Source organism: Physella acuta, unplaced genomic scaffold (genome assembly GCF_028476545.2).
Source record: "Physella acuta isolate Inbredline_101_S28 unplaced genomic scaffold, ASM2847654v3 ptg000067l, whole genome shotgun sequence".
In the NCBI taxonomy this organism is placed as follows: Eukaryota; Metazoa; Mollusca; class Gastropoda; family Physidae; genus Physella; species Physella acuta.
In genome coordinates, this window is record NW_026731587.1 from 24,875 (window position 1) to 50,342 (window position 25,468).

General features: G+C 43.5%; 1 protein-coding gene across 1 annotated transcript; it reads left to right on the forward strand.

Moving 5' to 3' along the window:
- Window positions 1–438: 438 nt before the first annotated feature.
- On the forward strand, window positions 439–24,033 carry LOC131951735 (uncharacterized). The gene is made up of 6 exons (XM_059314117.1): window positions 439–1,829; window positions 9,180–9,332; window positions 16,144–16,350; window positions 20,394–20,478; window positions 20,858–21,055; window positions 23,815–24,033. The coding sequence occupies exons 1-6, from the start codon at window positions 609–611 to the stop codon at window positions 23,895–23,897; spliced, it is 1,947 nt and encodes a 648-aa protein (XP_059170100.1). The 5' UTR covers window positions 439–608; the 3' UTR covers window positions 23,898–24,033.
- The last annotated feature ends 1,435 nt before the right edge of the window (window positions 24,034–25,468 follow it).

The following is a 25,468-nucleotide window of genomic DNA, read 5'->3' on the forward strand; positions in this document are numbered from 1 at the left end:
GATCTCAGCCTGAGAGGTATGTTATTTAAAAAGTTGATGTTATTTTAAAAGTTGATGTTATTTTAAAACTTGATGTTATTTTAAAACTTGATGTTATTTTAAAAGTTGATGTTATTTTAAAAATTGATGTTATTTTAAAACTTGATATTTCCTCAGCCACATGAGCCAAGGGGACCTCACCACGTGACAAACCCTAGCCATAGACTGTTTAAATAACGGTTACGTCACATGACGTCATGTGCTGACGTCCACGTGACGTACGTCACAGATCTGGCATTAGAGACATGGAGCAAACGTCCCGACCACCGCCGGGCGGGAGTAAAGATGGCGAGGTTGGCGGGCAGGGGGTGGCTAGTCAGGGGGCGGTTCATGGTGACCAGGGGATGGAAGCAAATGTCAAAGACAATCTGAACACTACGTCACATACGTCTGACGCCACGTCACATACGTCTGACGCCACAGCCGGTCATATCCACCAAATCAAGCACATCAGCGTGGTACACACCGGACGTGACGTCACCGATGTCGTACGAACAAACATCGTTAGTAGAATATTGGCATCCGTCGCTGGGGAACCGCATCGACCCACCTCCAAAAGTGCGGCGTCCATGACGCAACGTCTGCAGCAGCCGTCAGCCAAACGAAGCGTCGAGTTTGAGGAGGTCGCACTAAAAACGTTCGCTAATCAAACGTCTGAGGCGGCGTCAGGTTTTGAACCCGGCGCCTCAACGTCTAATTCCACCCGCGCATCGCAGAGAAAAACTAAACTGGGAATTCCCGATTTGTCTGCAATAAACAAGGCCCGCCATCTTGATCAGACAAGGGGAGACAATTCATTAAGAGAAACCCGTAAGGGAGGGAAGAAAGTGACTGTACTAGAAATTGGTGGGGGGTCGGGTCAAACAGGGGCTGGCAACTCTAGCAGCAAGGGGCCGTCAGACGAATCTTCGGGAAAAGCCGCGCGGCGAGTGAAGATTGATTCCCTGTCTGGGAGGAATAAAGCTGCGCCATCTGTCGATTCTAAAGAGAACTTAACTGCAGACATTCCTCAAGAGAACTTAACTGCAGACATTCCTCAGAGTTTGAGCACAGATTCTGGTATAGGCAGCCCGACCGACGTTACAGGGGGGGTGGGTCACGTGGACGAGGATATTGATGAGAACATAGCAGACGATAATCACGATAATCCTAGCGGCTCGTCGTTGATACATCGCACGTCCACCGTCCCCTCAAATCAATCAACTCATTACCGCCCCTGCCCCAACCAGGGTGACCTCACATCCTGTGTGACAGCAGACGACAATTCCTGTGTGACAGCAGACGACATATCTTTTCCCACCAGACAAACCACGCCAAGCTCTAAAACAACAACACAAAACCAAGATTTCAAGGGAGAGAATCCGAAGACTCTAGGTAATTTTCTCCCCTGTGAAAGAACAAGCGATGTTATCTCCCCTGGCTTGCCAGACGTCACCGTTCCAACCACACACCCGGACAACACCGGGGCTAGCCAATCAGATTCACTGACCAACTCTGGCAGTCTGGAGTCGAGAGACCCACTGACCAACTCTGGCAGTCTGGAGTCGAGAGACCCACAGACTAGCGAGGTGCTCACGGAGGTTCTGGCTCCTGGTGTGTGCGCTCTTTCAAGGTCAGAGGTCAGCCAGTCGTGGGGAGGAGGCCAACCCGTGGATGGTGGAGTGGATGTCACAAGTGTGGATGGTGGAGTGGATGTCACAAGTGTGGATGGTGGAGTGAATGTCACAAGTGTGGATATTGGATGTCACCATTCACTCACTGCTTGTCTGACAAGTGACACAAACCTTAAGGTAAGCTTGTGACATGTCATTTTCTTCTTCTTCTTCGTTCTTAATGTTTAGTGTTGGAAGGGATCGAGCCTTATCTGCCAGAGGGTTTGAACTCGAGACCTTTTTTTCGAATTTATCAACCATGAGCTTTTGCCGACTCGACCACGCCTCCAACACAATTAAGCGTTACGTGTCAACTGGTTATGCGCCACTGAAGCCATTGACTCCGATTTCAGCCTGCTTTTTTTTTAGGATTTACTTACATAGCCTTTGTCCAACCAAGAACAAACTGCAAGGCAGCAGTTGTTTGATTTTGGAGTTGTCTCTCCTTGAAGAGTGGCTAACGAGCCTCATATGCCCGGGGGTTCGAACTCGAGACTTTTTGGTCTAGCAACCATGAGCTTTACCGACTCGACCACGCCGACCCCTATGTCATCTTCTGACATGTGTTATGTGTAATGTCATCTACTCACGTGGTTAATGTCAGGTTTGGGGGTCAGAGTGTGTGGGTACAGGGACCTTCTGTCTGTCACAACAGGGACCTTCTGACTGTCACAACAGGGACCTTCTGACTGTCACAACAGGGACCTTCTGTATGTCACAACAGGGACCTTCTGTATGTCACAACCTGGTTACAGGGACCTTCTGTATGTCACAACAGGGACCTTTTGTATGTCACAACAGGGACCTTCTGTATGTCACAATCTGGGTACAGGGACCTTCTGACTGTCACAACCTGCGTACAGGGACCTTCTGACTGTCACAACAGGGACCTTCTGTATGTCACAACAGGGACCTTCTGACTGCCACAACAGGGACCTTCTGTCTGTCACAACCTGGGTACAGGGACCTTCTGTATGTCACAACAGGGACCTTCTGTATGTCACAACATGGACCTTCTGTATGTCACAATCTGGGTACAGGGACCTTCTGTATGTCACAACAGGGACCTTCTGTATGTCACAACAGGGACCTTCTGTCTGTCATAATGTGGGTACAGGGACCTTCTGACTGTCACAACCTGCGTACAGGGACCTTCTGACTGTCACAACAGGGACCTTCTGTATGTCACAACAGGGACCTTCTGTATGTCACAACAGGGACCTTCTGTATGTCACAATCTGGGTACAGGGACCTTCTGTATGTCACAACAGGGACCTTCTGTATGTCACAACAGGGACCTTCTGTCTGTCATAATCTGGGTACAGGGACCTTCTGACTGTCACAACCTGCGTACAGGGACCTTCTGACTGTCACAACAGGGACCTTCTGTCTGTCACAACAGGGACCTTCTGTCTGTCACAACAGGGACCTTCTGTCTGTCACAACAGGGACCTTCTGTCTGTCACAACAGGGACCTTCTGTCTGTCACAACAGGGACCTTCTGTCTGTCACAACAGGGACCTTCTGTCTGTCACAACAGGGACCTTCTGTCTGTCACAACAGGGACCTTCTGTCTGTCACAACAGGGACCTTCTGACTGTCGCAACCTGCGTACAGGGACCTGACTGTCACAACCTGCGTACAGGCACCAATCTAGTTAAAGAAACCTAGGACTTTGCTTGTAGGTTTAAGGTAACAACACTATGTCCCATTTTTTTATCTATACATTTTTAGCAATGTCCCAACCACCATAGGACAATATCCTGACCACCATAGGACCATGTCCTGACCACCATAGGACCATATCCTGACCACCATAGGACCACATATCCTGACCACCATAGGACCACATATCCTGACCACCATAGGACCATGTCCTGACCACCATACGACCATGTCCTGACCACCATAGGACCACATATCCTGACCACCATAGGACAATATCCTGACCACCATAGGACCATGTCCTGACCACCATAGGACCATGTCCTGACCACCATAGGACCACATATCCTGACCACCATAGGACAATATCCTGACCACCATAGGACAATATCCTGACCACCATAGGACCATGTCCTGACCACCATAGGACCATGTCCTGACCACCATAGGACCACATATCCTGACCACCATATTTAACTAATCACAGTGGAATAATTGTCGGGCCAGGGGCCACGGCGTCTAGCTGGCTATGTTGTGGCCAAGACGTACAAGTGAACTAACTGGTCCGACCATTGATTAGAGTTGGTGTCCTGTATAATGGGCAGACAATTTCACTACACTTTGGGGCGGGAGCCAAAAGGAGTTGAGTGCCCTTGCTTGTTTTTTAGATTTATTTTATTTTGGTTTTGTTTTGGGTGTAGTTTTTTTTAATCGGTTGAAGAGAATGTGTCTGTTGGGGGGGGGGGGGGGGGGGGGGGGCTAGTCAAAACATTTTCCCGTGTGTTATTGGCTGGTGGAATTGTTTGCATAGATAGATAGATAGATAGATAGATAGATAGATAGATAGATAGATAGATAGATAGATAGATAGATAGATAGATAGATAGATAGATAGATAGATAGATAGATAGATAGATAGATAGATAGATAGATAGATAGATAGATAGATAGATAGATAGATAGATAGATAGATAGATAGATAGATAGATAGATAGATAGATAGATAGATAGATAGATAGATAGATAGATAGATAGATAGATAGATAGATAGATATGCCTATATTTCTTGAAAACTTGTGTGTGGGTGTGTAAATACGAAAATAGAAATACGTGTAGACTGTAGACGGATGATAAAATCGATGATATAAACTTAAGCTCAGTCTGGGAAAGTAAAAATCATATCCCATCTATTTCCCATATCCCATCTATTTCAATAGCCGACAGTGGAACACGAGACGGCTGACCATACACTGGTTCTCACATCCTACACACTCGACTACACGTGGGGTTCTCACATCCTACACACTCGACTCCACGTGGGGTTCTCACATCCTACACACTCGACTACACGTGGGGTTCTCACATCCTACACACTCGACTCCACGTGGGGTTCTCACATCCTACACACTCGACTCCACGTGGGGTTCTCACATCCTACACACTCGACTACACGTGGGGTTCTCACATCCTACACACTCGACTCCACGTGGGGTTCTCACATCCTACACACTCGACTACACGTGGGGTTCTCACATCCTACACACTCGACTCCACGTGGGGTTCTCACATCCTACACACTCGACTACACGTGGGGTTCTCACATCCTACACACTCGACTCCACGTGGGGTTCTCACATCCTACACACTCGACTCCACGTGGGGTTCTCACATCCTACACACTCGACTCCACTGGGGTTCTCACATCCTACACACTCGACTCCACGTGGGGTTCTCACATCCTACACACTCGACTCCACGTGGGGTTCTCACATCCTACACACGTGGGGTTCTCACATCCTACACACTCGACTCCACGTGGGGTTCTCACATCCTACACACTCGACTCCACGTGGGGTTCTCACATCCTACACACTCGACTCCACGTGGGGTTCTCACATCCTACACACTCGACTCCACGTGGGGTTCTCACATCCTACACACTCGACTCCACGTGGGGTTCTCACATCCTACACACTCGACTCCACGTGGGGTTCTCACATCCTACACACTCGACTCCACGTGGGGTTCTCACATCCTACACACGTGGGGTTCTCACATCCTACACACTCGACTACACGTGGGGTTCTCACATCCTACACACTCGACTCCACGTGGGGTTCTCACATCCTACACACTCGACTCCACGTGGGGTTCTCACATCCTACACACTCGACTACACGTGGGGTTCTCACATCCTACACACTCGACTCCACGTGGGGTTCTCACATCCTACACACTCGACTCCACGTGGGGTTCTCACATCCTACACACTCGACTCCACGTGGGGTTCTCACATCCTACACACTCGACTCCACGTGGGGTTCTCACATCCTACACACTCGACTCCACGTGGGGTTCTCACATCCTACACACGTGGGGTTCTCACATCCTACACACTCGACTACACGTGGGGTTCTCACATCCTACACACTCGACTCCACGTGGGGTTCTCACATCCTACACACTCGACTACACGTGGGGTTCTCACATCCTACACACTCGACTCCACGTGGGGTTCTCACATCCTACACACTCGACTACACGTGGGGTTCTCACATCCTACACACTCGACTCCACGTGGGGTTCTCACATCCTACACACTCGACTCCACGTGGGGTTCTCACATCCTACACACTCGACTCCACTGGGGTTCTCACATCCTACACACTCGACTCCACGTGGGGTTCTCACATCCTACACACTCGACTCCACGTGGGGTTCTCACATCCTACACACGTGGGGTTCTCACATCCTACACACTCGACTCCACGTGGGGTTCTCACATCCTACACACTCGACTCCACGTGGGGTTCTCACATCCTACACACTCGACTCCACGTGGGGTTCTCACATCCTACACACGTGGGGTTCTCACATCCTACACACTCGACTACACGTGGGGTTCTCACATCCTACACACTCGACTCCACGTGGGGTTCTCACATCCTACACACTCGACTACACGTGGGGTTCTCACATCCTACACACTCGACTTCACGTGGGGTTCTCACATCCTACACACTCGACTCCACGTGGGGTTCTCACATCCTACACACGTGGGGTTCTCACATCCTACACACTCGACTCCACGTGGGGTTCTCACATCCTACACACTCGACTCCACGTGGGGTTCTCACATCCTACACACTCGACTCCACGTGGGGTTCTCACATCCTACACACTCGACTCCACGTGGGGTTCTCACATCCTACACACTCGACTCCACGTGGGGTTCTCACATCCTACACACGTGGGGTTCTCACATCCTACACACTCGACTCCACGTGGGGTTCTCACATCCTACACACTCGACTCCACGTGGGGTTCTCACATCCTACACACGTGGGGTTCTCACATCCTACACACTCGACTACACGTGGGGTTCTCACATCCTACACACTCGACTCCACGTGGGGTTCTCACATCCTACACACTCGACTACACGTGGGGTTCTCACATCCTACACACTCGACTCCACGTGGGGTTCTCACATCCTACACACTCGACTACACGTGGGGTTCTCACATCCTACACACTCGACTCCACGTGGGGTTCTCACATCCTACACACTCGACTCCACGTGGGGTTCTCACATCCTACACACTCGACTCCACTGGGGTTCTCACATCCTACACACTCGACTCCACGTGGGGTTCTCACATCCTACACACTCGACTCCACGTGGGGTTCTCACATCCTACACACTCGACTACACGTGGGGTTCTCACATCCTACACACTCGACTCCACGTGGGGTTCTCACATCCTACACACTCGACTACACGTGGGGTTCTCACATCCTACACACTCGACTCCACGTGGGGTTCTCACATCCTACACACTCGACTCCACGTGGGGTTCTCACATCCTACACACTCGACTCCACTGGGGTTCTCACATCCTACACACTCGACTCCACGTGGGGTTCTCACATCCTACACACTCGACTCCACGTGGGGTTCTCACATCCTACACACTCGACTCCACTGGGGTTCTCACATCCTACACACTCGACTCCACTGGGGTTCTCACATCCTACACACTCGACTCCACGTGGGGTTCTCACATCCTACACACTCGACTCCACGTGGGGTTCTCACATCCTACACACGTGGGGTTCTCACATCCTACACACTCGACTCCACGTGGGGTTCTCACATCCTACACACTCGACTCCACGTGGGGTTCTCACATCCTACACACTCGACTCCACGTGGGGTTCTCACATCCTACACACGTGGGGTTCTCACATCCTACACACTCGACTACACGTGGGGTTCTCACATCCTACACACTCGACTCCACGTGGGGTTCTCACATCCTACACACTCGACTACACGTGGGGTTCTCACATCCTACACACTCGACTCCACGTGGGGTTCTCACATCCTACACACTCGACTACACGTGGGGTTCTCACATCCTACACACTCGACTCCACGTGGGGTTCTCACATCCTACACACTCGACTCCACGTGGGGTTCTCACATCCTACACACTCGACTCCACGTGGGGTTCTCACATCCTACACACTCGACTACACGTGGGGTTCTCACATTCTACACACTCGACTACACGTGGGGTTCTCACATCCTACACACTCGACTACACGTGGGGTTCTCACATCCTACACACTCGACTCCACGTGGGGTTCTCACATCCTACACACGTGGGGTTCTCACATCCTACACACTCGACTCCACGTGGGGTTCTCACATCCTACACACTCGACTCCACGTGGGGTTCTCACATCCTACACACTCGACTCCACGTGGGGTTCTCACATCCTACACACTCGACTCCACGTGGGGTTCTCACATCCTACACACTCGACTCCACGTGGGGTTCTCACATCCTACACACTCGACTCCACTTGGGGTTCTCACATCCTACACACTCGACTCCACGTGGGGTTCTCACATCCTACACACGTGGGGTTCTCACATCCTACACACTCGACTACACGTGGGGTTCTCACATCCTACACACTCGACTCCACGTGGGGTTCTCACATCCTACACACTCGACTCCACTGGGGTTCTCACATCCTACACACTCGACTCCACGTGGGGTTCTCACATCCTACACACTCGACTACACGTGGGGTTCTCACATCCTGCACGCTCCACGTGGGGTTCTCACATCCTACACACTCGACTCCACGTGGGGTTCTCACATCCTACACACTCGACTCCACGTGGGGTTCTCACATCCTACACACTCGACTCCACGTGGGGTTCTCACATCCTACACACTCGACTCCACGTGGGGTTCTCACATCCTACACACGTGGGGTTCTCACTGAACGTCTGACTGACTGAACGACTGACTGAACGTCTGACTGACTGAACGTCTGACTGACTGAACGTCTGATTAACTGAACGTCTGACTAACTGAACGTCTGACTGACGACTGACTGAACGTTTGACTGACTGAACATCTGACTGACTGAACGTCTGACTGACTGAACGTCTGACTAACTGAACTTCTGACTGACTGAACGTCTGACTAACTGACTTAACGTCTGACTGACTGAACGTCTGACTAACTGAACGTCTGACTGACTGAAGTAAATGAAAGTCACAGCACATTGTAGGACATCGAAGATAAATAAAGTTACTTGCCAGACTTTGAGAACCCTTTCTCCAGTCGTCTCCCCCCCCCCCCTCCTCCCTCGTCTCGCGTGAAAGTGATTACATACCCTGGTACGTTATCTCGCCTACTGACATTTCTACTACAATATATCAAAATAGTTGAAACATTCTAGTCATCTTTATTTTTACCATCCCCCCCTCCCTCCATTCCACCCACCGCCACCCAACAGCAAACTATTGACGAAGTGACGTCAGTCGAAGCAGGGGAAGCAAGCCAAAAAGTTTCGGTAGTGACGTCGCCTGAAGTGATATTCCCCGAGTTCTTAACATCAGACCACATCCCACCCGAGAAACCGCTGAGGAAAAAACCCACATTCAAAGATGTAAGTGTTTACATGTTAATGTGTCTATTTAAGTATGTGTATGTGTGTCAACGTTAGTTTGTCGGTGTAAGTCGTAAGTGTATCGGTTCTATAGACGAAGTGCTTATTTCGGTAAACACATATCTATATTAAGCTTCTATTTTTAGGTATAGTAATTAATACTAATAGTTTCGCTGTCTGTCTATCTATCTATCTATCTATCTGTCTGACAAGAACGCTCTAGAGAAAACACAAGGAAATTAAAAACTCTCACAGTGAAACGAAAGACGAAGTATGACGCGGTCACATTTAGCATAGAGTAGAAAATAATCTCAGTAATATGACGTCATTGTTTCTCGAGTAAACATTGAATACAAAGGCAATTTGGTCTAATCTAAGTGGTTTGCGTGAAGAGTTTCTTTCATACAATTCTTCGGGTAGGGGCGAAGCCCCACCCCCGCGTAAGAACGTCTGAGCCCCCCCCCCCCCTCCCCAACTCAAAAGAAATTTCTTCATCGATACTCTATAATAAAATTACCGCCTAATTAATGTGTCTAATCTAAAAAGTGGTTTTCTTGCAATGGGACGGTAGACATGTTTTTTTTTGGGGGGGGGGGGGGGGGGTGGAGGGGTGGGGGGTGGTGTGGGGGTGGGGGGTGGTGTTTGGGGGGTGGGTTGGTTTCAGTGTTTCTTTCAGACTTTTTCCTCCCCGGAGAGGGGTGGGGGGTACTTGAAATTTTCGGGGGCGGGGGTAGAATTTTCTGGGAGGGGGCGGACACTGGAAAAAGTATATAATTATATTTCGTTGAATGGGACGGTAGACATGTTTTTTTTTTTTGGGGGGGGGGGGTGGGGGGTGGGGGTGGTGTGTGGGGATGGGTGGGGGTGGTGGGGGTGGGGGTGGTGTGGGGGGGGGTGGGGGGTTGGTTTTAGTTTAGAGAAAAGAGACAGCACTATCAGCCTAGCGCCCGTTGTACCCTTCCTCAACGGGCCATTTTTCTCGTAATAGATATTTTTAGTATTTTCGAACGAAAGTTCGAAAAGTGTTTTACCATCACAGGGTGAGGAAATAAACGTGTAATTTCAGTTAACTTTAATCATAACCAACCAAAACCAAAAAACAAACGCATACGTAACGCAAATATAACACAAACAAAAAAACATTAAACACAAAACTAACGCAAACAATAACGCATGCATTTCTAATAGTATAGCCCGGGGCGCCAAATTGCACCCTATCGGCCCGCCTGAAGACGCCCTGGATTTGATTTAGTGAAAGAATATAGTAACCCTTCTTATCCATTGTCTATCGCACTGTCTAAAACTACCATAGGCGCCGAATCACACCCTATCGGGGCGCCGAATCGCACCCTGTCGGGGCGCCGAATCGCACCCTGTCGGGGCGCCGAATCGCACCCTGTCGGGGCGCCGGCGGACGCGTCTGATTCAATTTAGTAACGACTATAAAGCCACATCAGCTAACGGAAATTTTTAAAAAGTTAACATAGGGGCGTTTCGGAACGGCTACTAAACAGCTATTGATTAAAAATAACTAGTAAAGAGTACGTTCAGTGTATAAAATAAATAAAAGTCAATATTTAAAATATCCGTGTTTTACCTACCACATTGCACTTTATCAATCCATGCTAATTATATAATTATTTTTTTCCAGTATAAAAAAAAAAAAAAAAATCCCGATGTAATTTTTGTTTTGTGATCTATCAAAGAATGTAATTGTTACTAATGGACTAATGGAAGTAGCGTGTACACTTTTTCCAGAAAAAAACAAACAATAAAAACTTTTGTGAAGGGTGATACATTTGATTTGATTCTTTGCACGTTACATCAATTAAATTGATACTTTTGGAAAATTAAACTTTTTTTTTAACAAAACCATCAATATTGATTTAAAATAAAAAGTTAAAAAATATAACGAAATTTAGATTTAAAATAAATACTTTAAAAATATGACATCATTTAGATTTAAAATAAATAATTTAAAAATATATCAAAGCTTCGTTTTAAAATAAATACTCTAAAAATATTACAAGATGTAGATTTATCATAAATACTTTAGAAATATAACAAAATTTAGATTTAAAATAAATACGTTAAAAATATTTTTTTTAAAATTAGATTTAAAACAAATATTTTTAAAATATTACAAAATGGCGAACAAGTCGAGTTTTTACTACATGCATGTCAACCACGCGTCTGTCCGCCACGTACATTTGAGCTTTATATATTACTAGCCGTCCCGGCAAGGCCCTGCACTGGCCTCTGTGAAAAACCTATCTGTAAAGTAATCAGCATATACCAGCATTTCCCACCCTAACCACTACCAACCAAAACACTAGACAGACTGACGACAGACAGAGGAAGCAAGCTAAATAAAAGCTTGTAAAAAAGGTACATTTTTTCCTCCCGATGTAATATTTTTTATAAAGGGAAGTAATTGTGTTTTCCTAATTTAACAAGGGACGTAAGGAATGCTAAAGAACTAAATGTAAATAATTAGAGTTTTTATGAAAGATGATACATTTTTCAAAATTGTGTTTGGTGGACATGTCAACAATTATTACCATAGGTTTGAAAAATGAAAATTGTTTTACAAAACCTTCAATATTATTTTTTTTATTATGAATTTAGACGATGAGCACTTTAGATTTTGGAATCCGCGGTTTGCCTGTCCGCTGTCCGCCACATAGAGAATTGAGCTTTATATATATATATATATATATATATATATATATATATATATATATATATATATATATATATATATATATATATCAGGGGTCGGCAACCTGCGGTTCGCGAGCCGCATGCGGCTCTTTTGATGTCGAGGTGCGGCTCTTCAGTTCCATGGACAAATAATAATTATTTTATTTTCTTCTTGAAACTAATAAAATATTAGTCTGCAACACTCGGTAATGAACGATTTAATAAATATAATCAATAAACACTCGCTATTCTATTTGCGAATTTGACATTTTATTTTCGCAAATATCTCCCTATAAGTATTATCAGCAGCTTCCTAAAGTTTCATGATCGGATGAAAGGTGTAGTAATGAATAAAAGATAAACAGACACACAAACACTTACATACTGCATACATTGATATATATATATATATATAAATATAAATAAATAAATAAATAAATATATATATATATATATATATATATATATATATATATATATATATATATATATATATATATATATATATATATATATATATATATATATATATATACCTAATCCTAATCAAAGATCATAATATTAAAATAAAAATGTTAGTGGCTCTTTAAAAGCTGGGAAATTTTGAAAATTGTAACTTTTGGCTCTTCCGTCGCAAAAGGTTACCGACCCCTGATATATATATATATATATATATATATATATATATATATATATATATATATATATATATATATATATATATATATATATATATATATATATATATATATATATATATATATATATATATATATATATATTATATATATATATATATATATATATTTATATATATATATATTTATATATATATATATATATATATATATATATATATATATATATATATATATATTTATATATATATATATATATATATATATATTTATATATATATATATATATATATATATATATATATATATATATATATATATATATATATATATATATATATATATATATATATATATATATATATATATTTATATATATATATATATATATATATATATATATATATATATACTAGCCGACCTGGCCAGGCCCTGCTCTGGCATCTCTGAAAAACGTATCTGTAAAGGACCATAACTTGTGTGTTTAGTAATCAGCATTTACCCGGCATGGCCTACCCTAACCACAACCAACCAAAACACACACAAAACGCAAACATAACACTAACACAAAACAAACACAAACGAAAACACAAAACAAACGCAACGACAAACCCAACCACAAACACAAAGAGAACACAAACACTAACGCAAACAAAAAAGCAAACGAAAACAAATCCAAACGCAAACACAAACCAAAGCACAACCAAAAAAACAAAAACACAACACAAAAAAAACGCAAACATAACACAAACGCAAATACAAACACAAACGAAAACACACAAAAAAACACAAACACAAAGAAAACACAAACGCAAAGAAAAAAAAGCAAACGAAAACACAAATGCAAAAAAAAAAAAGCAAACGAAAACAAATCCAAACGCAAACGCAAACCCAAACTTAAACACAAAGAAAACACAAACGCAAAGATAAACTCAAAGTGTCCACAGTCTAGCCTATGACGAGGTACGGCGTAACCGCCCGATTCAACTTAGTAATCGACTATAGTACCCAACTTATTCATAGTCTTTTGAACTCACGCGAACGTAGGTACCATAGCGTACACGTGAAGGCCCGGGGAGCCAAATAGCACCCTTCCGGGGTGCCGGGGGACGCCCGGATTTGATTCACTTAAAGACTATAGTAACCTTTCTTATCCATAGTCTATCGCACTGTTTAAAACAAAATTATGCAGCATAGCGCTCACATGATAGCCCAGGGCGCCAAATCGTACCGTGCAGGGGCGCCGGCGGACGCGCCTGTTTCAATTTAGTGAACAAAATTATAATACTCCAAGCTTATCCGTAAATGGAAAGAAATAAACATATATGATTTGTAGGACCTGACTTATTAAATGTTATTGATTTAAAAAATAATTAGTAAACAGTATGTTTAGTGTATAGAATAAATAAAAGGCAGTATTAAAAATACCAACGACATTGCACTTTATCAATCCCCGATAATTATGTAATTATTTTTTTTTCTTAACACCAAAACAAAGTAATAAAAAGTAAATTCTTTCTTCCCCCGATTTAATGGTTTTTTAAAGGGAAGTAACTATGTTTTCCAAATCAAGGGACGTTATGAGAACTAAAAAGCAAAATGCAAATACATTTCAGACACAATTTTAGAAATTTTATAAACGTTGATACACTTTTTTTAAAATTTTATGTAATGTTCATAATTGAAAATTATTATTCTAAGTATATAAAATGAAAATTGTTTTTAAAGACTTTCAATTGTAATTTTTTAACTCATAAATTTAGACCATGAGCACTATAATAATCTAACACTTAAATTCATCTAAGTATCCACGACAAACATTTTACAAACCTTTTACATTCAGAATTGAACTATATATATATATATATATATATATATATATATATATATATATATATATATATATAAGAAAAAAAAATATATATATGTGTGTGTGAGAGAGAGTTTGTGTTATAAATATAACCTTCCCCATGACGAATTGCTGCACCGGACACGTGTGGATTAGTCTGGTACTTGTGGATTTTCTCCCTGTGTTAGTCTGGTACTTGTGGATTGTCTCCCTGTGTTAGTCTGGTACTTGTGGATTGTTTCACTGTGTTAGTCTGGTACTTGTGGATTGTCCCCCTGTGTTAGTCTGGTACTTGTGGATTGTCCCCCTCTGTTAGGTTGGTACTTGTGGGTTGTTTCACTGTGTTAGTCTGGTACTTGTGGATTGTTTCACTGTGTTAGTCTGGTACTTGTGGATTGTTTTACTGTGTTAGTCTGGTACTTGTGGATTGTTTAACTGTGTTAGTCTGGTACTTGTGGATTGTCCCCCTGTGTTAGTCTGGTACTTGTGGATTGTCCCCCTCTGTTAGGTTGGTACTTGTGGATTGTTTCACTGTGTTAGTCTGGTACTTGTGGATTGTTTCACTGTGTTAGTCTGGTACTTGTGGATTGTTTCACTGTGTTAGTCTGGTACTTGTGGATTGTCCCCCTGTGTTAGTCTGGTACTTGTGGATTGTCTCCCTGTGTTAGTCTGGTACTTGTGGATTGTCCCCCTGTGTTAGTCTGGTACTTGTGGATTGTCCCCCTGTGTTAGTCTGGTACTTGTGGATTGTTTCACTGTGTTAGTCTGGTACTTGTGGATTGTCTCCCTGTGTTAGTCTGGTACTTGTGGATTGTTTCACTGTGTTAGTCTGGTACTTGTGGATTGTTTCACTGTGTTAGTCTGGTACTTGTGGATTGTTTCACTGTGTTAGTCTGGTACTTGTGGATTGTTTCACTGTGTTAGTCTGGTACTTGTGGATTGTTTCACTGTGTTAGTCTGGTACTTGTGGATTGTCCCCCTGTGTTAGTCTGGTACTTGTGGATTGTCCCCCTGTGTTAGTCTGGTACTTGTGGATTGTCCCCCTCTGTTAGGTTGGTACTTGTGGATTGTTTCACTGTGTAAGTCTGGTACTTGTGGATTGTCTCCCTGTGTTAGTCTGGTACTTGTGGATTGTTTCACTGTGTTAGTCTGGTACTTGTGGATTGTTTCACTGTGTTAGTCTGGTACTTGTGGATTGTCCCTTTGTGTTAGTCTGGTACTTGTGGATTGTTTCACTGTGTTAGTCTGGTACTTGTGGATTGTTTTACTGTGTTAGTCTGGTACTTGTGGATTGTTTAACTGTGTTAGTCTGGTACTTGTGGATTGTCCCCCTGTGTTAGTCTGGTACTTGTGGATTGTCCCCCTCTGTTAGGTTGGTACTTGTGGATTGTTTCACTGTGTTAGTCTGGTACTTGTGGATTGTTTCACTGTGTTAGTCTGGTACTTGTGGATTGTTTCACTGTGTTAGTCTGGTACTTGTGGATTGTCCCCCTGTGTTAGTCTGGTACTTGTGGATTGTCCCCCTGTGTTAGTCTGGTACTTGTGGATTGTCTCCCTGTGTTAGTCTGGTACTTGTGGATTGTTTCACTGTGTTAGTCTGGTACTTGTGGATTGTCCCCAGGTGAGCCTGCGAGAGATTATCTCCCTTAGCGAGTCTCCTGACACTGGCAGGAAGATTAAAGGAATTCTTAAAAGTACGAGTGTCCCAAGCTTGCACCACGTGACTGACTTGCCTGCATCACGTGACTGTCTGCAGGTCAGGAACGGTCTTCCCAAACCTGACCTGGCTTCCTGCAGGAGCGTGTCCTTCAACAAGCTACACACTAAGGTCAGTGTTCAGCGTTGGTCAGTGGGCAACATGGGTCAGTGGTCAGCGTGGGTCAGTGGGCAACATGGGTCAGTGGGGATCATGGGTCAGTGGGCAACCTGGGTCAGTGGGCAACCTGGGTCAGTGGGCAACATGGGTCAGTGGGCAACATGGGTCAGTGGGCAACATGGGTCAGTGGGCAACATGGGTCAGTGGGCAACATGGGTCAGTGGGCAACCTGGGTCAGTGGGCAACCTGGGTCAGTGGGCAACCTTGGTCAGTGCTTAACCTGGGTCAGTGGGCAACGTGGGTCAGTGGTCCTCATGGGTAATTGGGGAACATGGGTCAGTGGTCCTCATGGTTCAGTGGTCAGCGTGGGTCAGTGGGCAACCGGGGTCAGTGGTCCTCATGGGTAATTGGGGAACATGGGTCAGTGGTCCTCATGGTTCAGTGGTCAGCATGGGTCAGTGGGCAACCTGGGTCAGTGGTCCTCATGGGTCAGTGGTCCTCATGGGTAATTGGGGAACATGGGTCAGTGGTCAGCGTGGGTCAGTGGTCAGCGTGGGTCAGTGGGCAATAAGGGTCAGTGGTCAGCGTGGGTCAGTGGGCAATAAGGGTCAGTGGTCAGCGTGGGTCAGTGCTTAACCTGGGTCAGTGGTCCTCATGGGTCAGTGGTTAGCGTGGGTCAGTGGGCAACATGGGTCAGTGGTCCTCATGGGTCAGTGGTCCTCATGGGTCATTGGGCAACATGGGTCAGTGGTCCTCATGGGTCAGTGGTCCTCATGGGTCATTGGGCAACGTGGGTCAGTGGTCCTCATGGGTCATTGGGCAACATGGGTCAGTGGTCCTCATGGGTCATTGGGCAACGTGGGTCAGTGGTCCTCATGGGTCATTGGGCAACATGGGTCAGTGGTCCTCATGGGTCAGTGGTCCTCATGGGTCATTGGGCAACGTGGGTCAGATGGCACCTGATCACACGTTTTAGTTTATTCACACGTTTAACTTGTACACAGTTAAAGTTGCCGTGCTGTGAATGACCCACTCAGGTCACATGTTCGATCAACCAGATGAAACAACAGAGAGTTTAGCTGGGCTGAACAAACTTGTAACCAATTCTCAAAGTTGCGTACCAAAGTCCATATTTGACTCTACAGTGTAATGGAATCAATGGCATGTAGAGCTGACACTCGCCTGCTGACGACGACTTTTGACCCCCATGATGACATTTGACCCCCATGATGGTGCAAACCTCGCCCCATTGGCTGAGCAGACGAGACAGCTAGACGGAACTAAGAGCCAAAAATCGACTTTTGTCCACCCACAGAATGGGTACCTTGGTGACGTGGGTTGTCGTATCGATACTGAGACAAGCTATCGCATCAGAATCGATACTAATTGAGACAAGGTATCGTATTAGAATCGATACTAATTGAGACAAGGTTTCGCATTAGAATCGCAGTATCGTGTAGATAAGGTATCGCATCAGAATCGCAGCATTTTGTAGATCAGGTATCGTATAGTTCTGCAAATAATTAACAAGGTATCTCCCAGTCCGTCTGATGCGTTAAGGACCATGGTTAGGTCTCACTTATCACACAAAAGTTCCCTCCCTTACCACACCAATTACCAAATATTGCAGACCAATAAAAAAGGGAAACAAAGGAAAAACAACTCTCCATAACGTCAGGGCCGATAAATATATCCGCCTAATGACTATCCCCCCACCTTACCCCCACCTCCTTTCGATCTCTCCTCGTCTTCAACTTTTTCAAGTTTTTATTTGATTTGTTTTTGTAGTTTCCACTTGGTCAAGCCAAATCTTTGATGTGTCCTGGCAGAAAGCCATTTGCTGCACGGTGTCGGTTCAAGGGGTCCAATCAGACGGCGACCCCCAGATCCCTGGGATAGATCCGGGAAACCCCGACCGCTCCGTGGTATGACGATGTATTCACATTGTCACCAGAGGCAGAACTAAAAACACCCCCCCCCCCCCCACCCCGCCTCGCAACGAAAGTTTTTCCTTCTCATGACCATTGTACGGAACAACGTTTGCCTTTTATATGTAGAGGTTTAGAAGGTTATAGGACCGGGTCCTATTAGACTTTTTAAAGGCGTGTTATACCGCTCCCTCTTCGGCTATTTAAATAAGTATTGGGCCGAATTCGGCAATTTAAATGAGCGTTTGGCGTCTTCCCCCCCCCCCCTCCCCTCCCCACAACAGTTCCTTCACACAACAGTTTTTGTAGTGTCTTTTAAATACACAATTGTGTGAAGAGTTTTTACCAGGCATCTGTTAGCAGGAGGTGAGGTGCACTGCTCCCCCCTCCCCCCCACGGAGCACGACCACTGACCTTCCAAACGTAACCTGTTGTAGCTGTTTTAATGTGGAACTATTTTTATATCGCAAGAATACATTCAGCTACTACAATGTGGAACTTTTTTTTTCTCGCCAGAATACATTTAGCTACTACAATGTAAATTATTTTTTCTCGCCAGAATACATTTAGCTACTACAATGTGGAACTATTTTTTTCTCGCCAGAATACATTTAGCTACTACAATGTAAATTATTTTTTCTCGCCAGAATACATTTAGCTACTACAATGTGGAACTATTTTTTTCTCGCCAGAATACATTTAGCTACTACAATGTGGAACTATTTTTTTCTCGCCAGAATACATTTAGCTACTACAATGTGAAACTATTTTTTTCTCGCCAGAATACATTTAGCTACTACAATGTGGAACTATTTTTTTCTCGCCAGAATAAATTTAGCTACTACAATGTGAAACTATTTTTTCTCGCCAGAATACATTTAGCTACTACAATGTGGAACTATTTTTTTCTCGCCAGAATACATTTAGCTACCATAATGTGGAACTATTTTTTCTCGCCAGAATACATTCAGCTACTACAATGTGGAACTATTTTTTTCTCGCCAGAATACATTTAGCTACTAAAATGTAAATTATTTTTTCTCGCCAGAATACATTTAGCTACTACAATGTGGAACTATTTTTTTCTCGCCAGAATACATTTAGCTACTACAATGTGGAACTATTTTTTTCTCGCCAGAATACATTTAGCTACTAAAATGTAAATTATTTTTTCTCGCCAGAATACATTTAGCTACTACAATGTGGAACTATTTTTTTTCTCGCCAGAATACATTTAGCTACTACAATGTGGAACTATTTTTTTTCTCGACAGAATACATTTAGCTACTACAATGTGGAACTATTTTTTTTCTCGCCAGAATACATTTAGCTACTACAATGTGGAACTATTTTTTTTCTCGCCAGAATACATTTAGCTACTACAATGTGGAACTATTTTTTTCTCGCCAGAATACATTTAGCTACTACAATGTGAAACTATTTTTTTCTCGCCAGAATACATTTAGCTACTACAATGTGGAACTATTTTTTTCTCGCCAGAATACATTTAGCTACTACAATGTGAAACTATTTTTTCTCGCCAGAATACATTTAGCTACTACAATGTGGAACTATTTTTTTCTCGCCAGAATACATTTAGCTACCATAATGTGGAACTATTTTTTCTCGCCAGAATACATTCAGCTACTACAATGTGGAACTATTTTTTTCTCGCCAGAATACATTTAGCTACTAAAATGTAAATTATTTTTTCTCGCCAGAATACATTTAGCTACTACAATGTGGAACTATTTTTTTCTCGCCAGAATACATTTAGCTACTACAATGTGGAACTATTTTTTTCTCGCCAGAATACATTTAGCTACTAAAATGTAAATTATTTTTTCTCGACAGTATACATTTAGCTACTACAATGTGGAACTATTTTTTTTCTCGCCAGAATACATTTAGCTACTACAATGTGGAACTATTTTTTTTCTCGCCAGAATACATTTAGCTACTACAATGTGGAACTATTTTTTTCTCGCCAGAATACATTTAGCTACTACAATGTGGAACTATTTTTTCTCGCCAGAATACATTTAGCTACTACAATGTGGAACTATTTTTTTTCTCGCCAGAATACATTTAGCTACTACAATGTGGAACTATTTTTTTTCTCGCCAGAATACATTCAGCTACTACAATGCGGCTTTTGAAGGTGAAGTAATCACAGAGCCCAGCAAACGACCAAGCCTCGCGGATGTCGTCAGTGAGTGCAGCTTATATGTGCATCTCTTCAATTTATTCCAGACTTTTCTCACTACAGTACATATTGCCCCTTTGGTGACACAATCAGCGTGTCACCACCTTCCAACATCTTACTAGTGTGTCACCACCTTCCATCATCTTACCAGTGTATCACCGCCTTCCAACATCGTACCAGTGTCTCACCACCTTCCAACATCTTACTAGTGTATCACCACCTTCCATCATCTTACCAGTGTGTCACCGCCTTCCATCATCTTACCAGTGTGTCACCACCTTCCATCATCTTACCAGTGTGTCACCACCTTCCATCATCTTACCAGTGTGTCACCACCTTCCATCATCTTACCAGTGTGTCACCACCTGCGTCATGTCTCCCACAGGCCACATGATGAGACAGAGCACTATCGTGGAGTTGGACGAAGACAACAGCCATCCGTACGGCCGAGACAGCAGCCTGACAGACCTGATCACGGGAAAACGCCGGGACAGCTACACCGTGGACGCCGGAAAAATGATTGTATGGCTAGTGCTGGCAATCATGATTGTCAGTCTAGCAGGGGGGATCATTTTCATGTCAGGTAAATCACCACAATTCTCACACACTACTCCCCCACACTAAAACCTCCACACTCCCACACACACCAAATGTTCCACACACTAATCCAACACACCCTCTTTTCTCTCCCCCCACATTAATCCCACACACACGTCTCTCCCCCCCACACATTACTCCTCCACACACAACTCCCACCACTACTACTCCCTAGCATGGGCTTAAACACAACATCATCACCACACCAGTCAATAACAACAACATCACCACACCAGTCAACAACAACATCATCACCACACCAGTCAACAACAACATCACCACACCAGTCAACAACAACAACAACATCATCACTACACCAGTCAACAACAACAACATCATCACTACACCAGTCAACAACAACAACATCATCACTACACCAGTCAACAACAACAACATCATCACTACACCAGTCAACAACAACAACAACATCACCACACCAGTCAACAACAACAACAACATCACTGCACCAGTCAACAACATCATCACCACACCAGTCAACAACAACAACAACAACAACATCACCACACCAGTCAACAACATCATCACTAAACCAGTCAACAACATCATCACTAAACCAGCCAACAACATCACTAAACCAGTCAACAACATCACTGCACCAGTCAACAACAACATCAGTAAACCAGTCAACAACAACATCATCACTGCACTAATCAACAACAACATCACTAAACCAGTCAACAACATCACTGCACCAGTCAACAACATCACCACACCAGTCAACAACATCATCACTGCACCAGTCAACAACATCATCACTGCACTAATCAACAACAACATCACTAAACCAGTCAACAACATCACTACACCAGTCAACAACATCACTAAACCAGTCAACAACATCATTACCACACCAATCAACAACATTATCACTGCACCAGTCAACAACATCATCACTACACCAGTCAACAACATCACTAAACCAGTCAACAACATCACTACACCAGTCAACAACATCACTAAACCAGTCAACAACATCACTAAACCAGTCAACAACATCATTACCACACCAATCAACAACATTATCACTGCACCAGTCAACAACATCATCACTACACCAGTCAACAACATCACTAAACCAGTCAACAACATCACTACACCAGTCAACAACATCACTAAACCAGTCAACAACATCACTGCACCAGTCAACAACAACATCACTACACCAGTCAACAACATCACTAAACCAGTCAACAACATCATTACCACACCAATCAACAACATTATCACTGCACCAGTCAACAACATCATCACTACACCAGTCAACAACATCACTAAACCAGTCAACAACATCACTAAACCAGTCAACAACATCATTACCACACCAATCAACAACATTATCACTGCACCAGTCAACAACATCATCACTACACCAGTCAACATCATCACCACACCAGTTAACAACATCATCATCACTACATCCACTTTTACATCTACTTATTTGATCACTGCCGACAAAAGCAGTCTGTTCTCAGATGAGGAGGGGGGGGGGGGGGGGGGAACGTGTCACCAGCTCAAAGGGGCGTGGCAAAGTCACGTTCTTGTCGTCAGGCGATGGCAGCATCCTGTCTTGATGTCATACTTTGTGACGTCTGATGCAATATGTGGCACTGGCCTCAACGCATGTGGCAGTGATCTCACCACATGTGGCAGTGGTCTCACCACATGTGGCAGTGGTCTCACCACATGTACCGTTAGTGTAGACTGTAGAGCGTATACTCCCGTGTTAAGGAACCCTCTAGTGACGTCATGGTGAGAGATGTGATGATGTGACGTCACTCAGATGTGTGATCTAGTGACGTCATCGTGTGATCAATGACTGGGAAATGTTTTTATTTCAGTGCTCCTAACATCGATTTAAAAACAATACCCCCCCTCATCTCACACAATCCTCAGCCCCCCTCCTTTCATCTCATCTCACACACACACACACACACACCTCAGCCACCACCCTCAGCGTGATAGATAGGCCTGTAAACGCGGGCTGTGATTGATGAATCGATTAGTGTGTGATTTTTTATTTGTAGATATTTTGCTATTTTTTAGGACTAGCAACAGCTCTTATAACGACACCTTTTATTCTTGTGACAGAGACCTTTTATTCTTGTGACAGAGACCTTTTATTCCTGTAACAGAGACCTTTTATTCTTGTAACAGAGACCTTTTATTCTTGTGACAGAGACCTTTTATTCTTGTAACAGAGACCTTTTACTCTTGTGACAGAGACCTTTTATTCTTGTGAGAGAGACCTTTTATTCTTGTGACAGACCTTTTATTCTTGTAACAGAGACCTTTTATTCTTGTAACAGAGACCTTTTATTCTTGTGACAGAGACATTTTATTCTTGTGAGAGAGACCTTTTATTCTTGTGAGAGAGACCTTTTATTCTTGTGAGAGAGACCTTTTATTCTTGCGACAGAGACCTTTTATTCTTGTGACAGAGACCTTTTACTCTTGTGACAGAGACCTTTTATTCTTGTGAGAGAGACCTTTTATTCTTGTGAGAGAGACCTTTTATTCTTGTAACAGAGACCTTTTATTCTTGCGACAGAGACCTTTTATTCTTGTGACAGAGACCTTTTATTCTTGTGAGAGAGACCTTTTATTCTTGTAACAGAGACCTTTTATTCTTGTGACAGAGACCTTTTATTCTTGTAACAGAGACCTTTTATTCTTGTGACAGAGACCTTTTATTCTTGTAACAGAGACCTTTTATTCTTGTAACAGAGACCTACAACATGAACCAGAAAAATGACGTCACTATCGCCAGCATCGAGACAACCACATGGTCTAAGTCCTACAGCAGGTGACGTCATCAGGCCAGCCTTGATTGGATGAAACCACTAGAACGTTACTCTCATCACAAACTTACACCAATTAGCAAACCTAGACCTAGTTCTGAAAGACTCGATTCGTCCACACTACTGGGGCGTCTGTTTGATCAACTCTACTGTGGCGCCTGATTGATCAGCTCTACTGGGGCGTCTGTTTGATCAACTCTACTGTGGCGCCTGATTGATCAGCTCTACTGGGGCGCCTGTTTGATCGGCTCTACTGGGGCGTCTGTTTGATCGACTCTACTGGGGCGTCTGTTTGATCGACTCTACTGGGGCGCCTGTTTGGTCAGCTCTACTGGGGCGCCTGTTTAATCAACTCTACTGGGGCGCCTGTTTAATCGACTCTACTGGGGCGTCTGTTTGATCGACTCTACTGGGGCGCCTGTTTGGTCAGCTCTACTGGGGCGCCTGTTTAATCAACTCTACTGGGGCGCCTGTTTAATCGGCTCTACTGGGGCGCCTGTTTGGTCAGCTCTACTGGGGCGTCTGTTCTCTAGACTATGTTGTTGAACAACGTTATATAGCACTGTGCTAGTCTGATGTTACATAGCACGGTACTAGTCTAATGTTATGTAGCACTGTGTTAGGCTTATGTTATATAGCATGGTACTAGTTTCATGTTAGTTACTAGTTTCATATAGCAGGGTACTAGTGTTATATAGCATTGTGCTAGGCTTATGTTATATAGCACTTTGCTGGTCTCATGTTATATAGCACTGTGCTAGTCTAATGTTACATAGCACGTTACTAGTCTCTTGTTATATATATAGCACTAGTACATGCTATATAATATAGCATGGTACTATTCTGATGTTATATAGCACTGCGCTAGTATGATGTTATGAAATAGACCCACATTTTCCATACAATAGTTTGAACCAATGACGTCATTCCAGTGATGGTATAGCTAACCTAAATGTTTGGAGTTTTTGGGGATATAGGTCCTTTGACAGTCCATTCTGCACTTGTGGATACCCGACATAAGTTGGAGAAATTACAGCTAGTCAGGCAAGAAGCTGGCTACATGTATGTATAACTGGATTTTGTTTGACCTTTTGCTACTTTACTTGTAAACAGCTTATCAGCTGTATTTCAGTACCCAGCATAAACTTATTACTTGACTAAACTATTTGAGCGTGTAAAAATGTTGCTGTAACTTGTGTAAAGACTTGAAGGTGTGACGTCACTACGTTGAATGTCTAATACTGATTATGCAAAAGTGTTTATAACAGGATTTTCACAGGTGTATTGCATTGCTTGTTTAATTCATTTACTTAGTTTGATAAATATTTGCCGAAATAATCGTCTTTAAAAATGTCCCTTTTGTTTTCCCTATGGTTACAATATTTGTGCAGGATGCCTTTGGTCTGTTCGCTTTGAATTTTATTTTTTTAATTAGTCCTCATTGTATTAATATAATTTCAGTAGACACATATATTCATGCACACACATATATACATGCACATATATATACATACATTTATATACATAAGTATAAAAAGAAATTCAGATGAAGTTCGTGATCTTCAAAAAGGTTGTCTCAT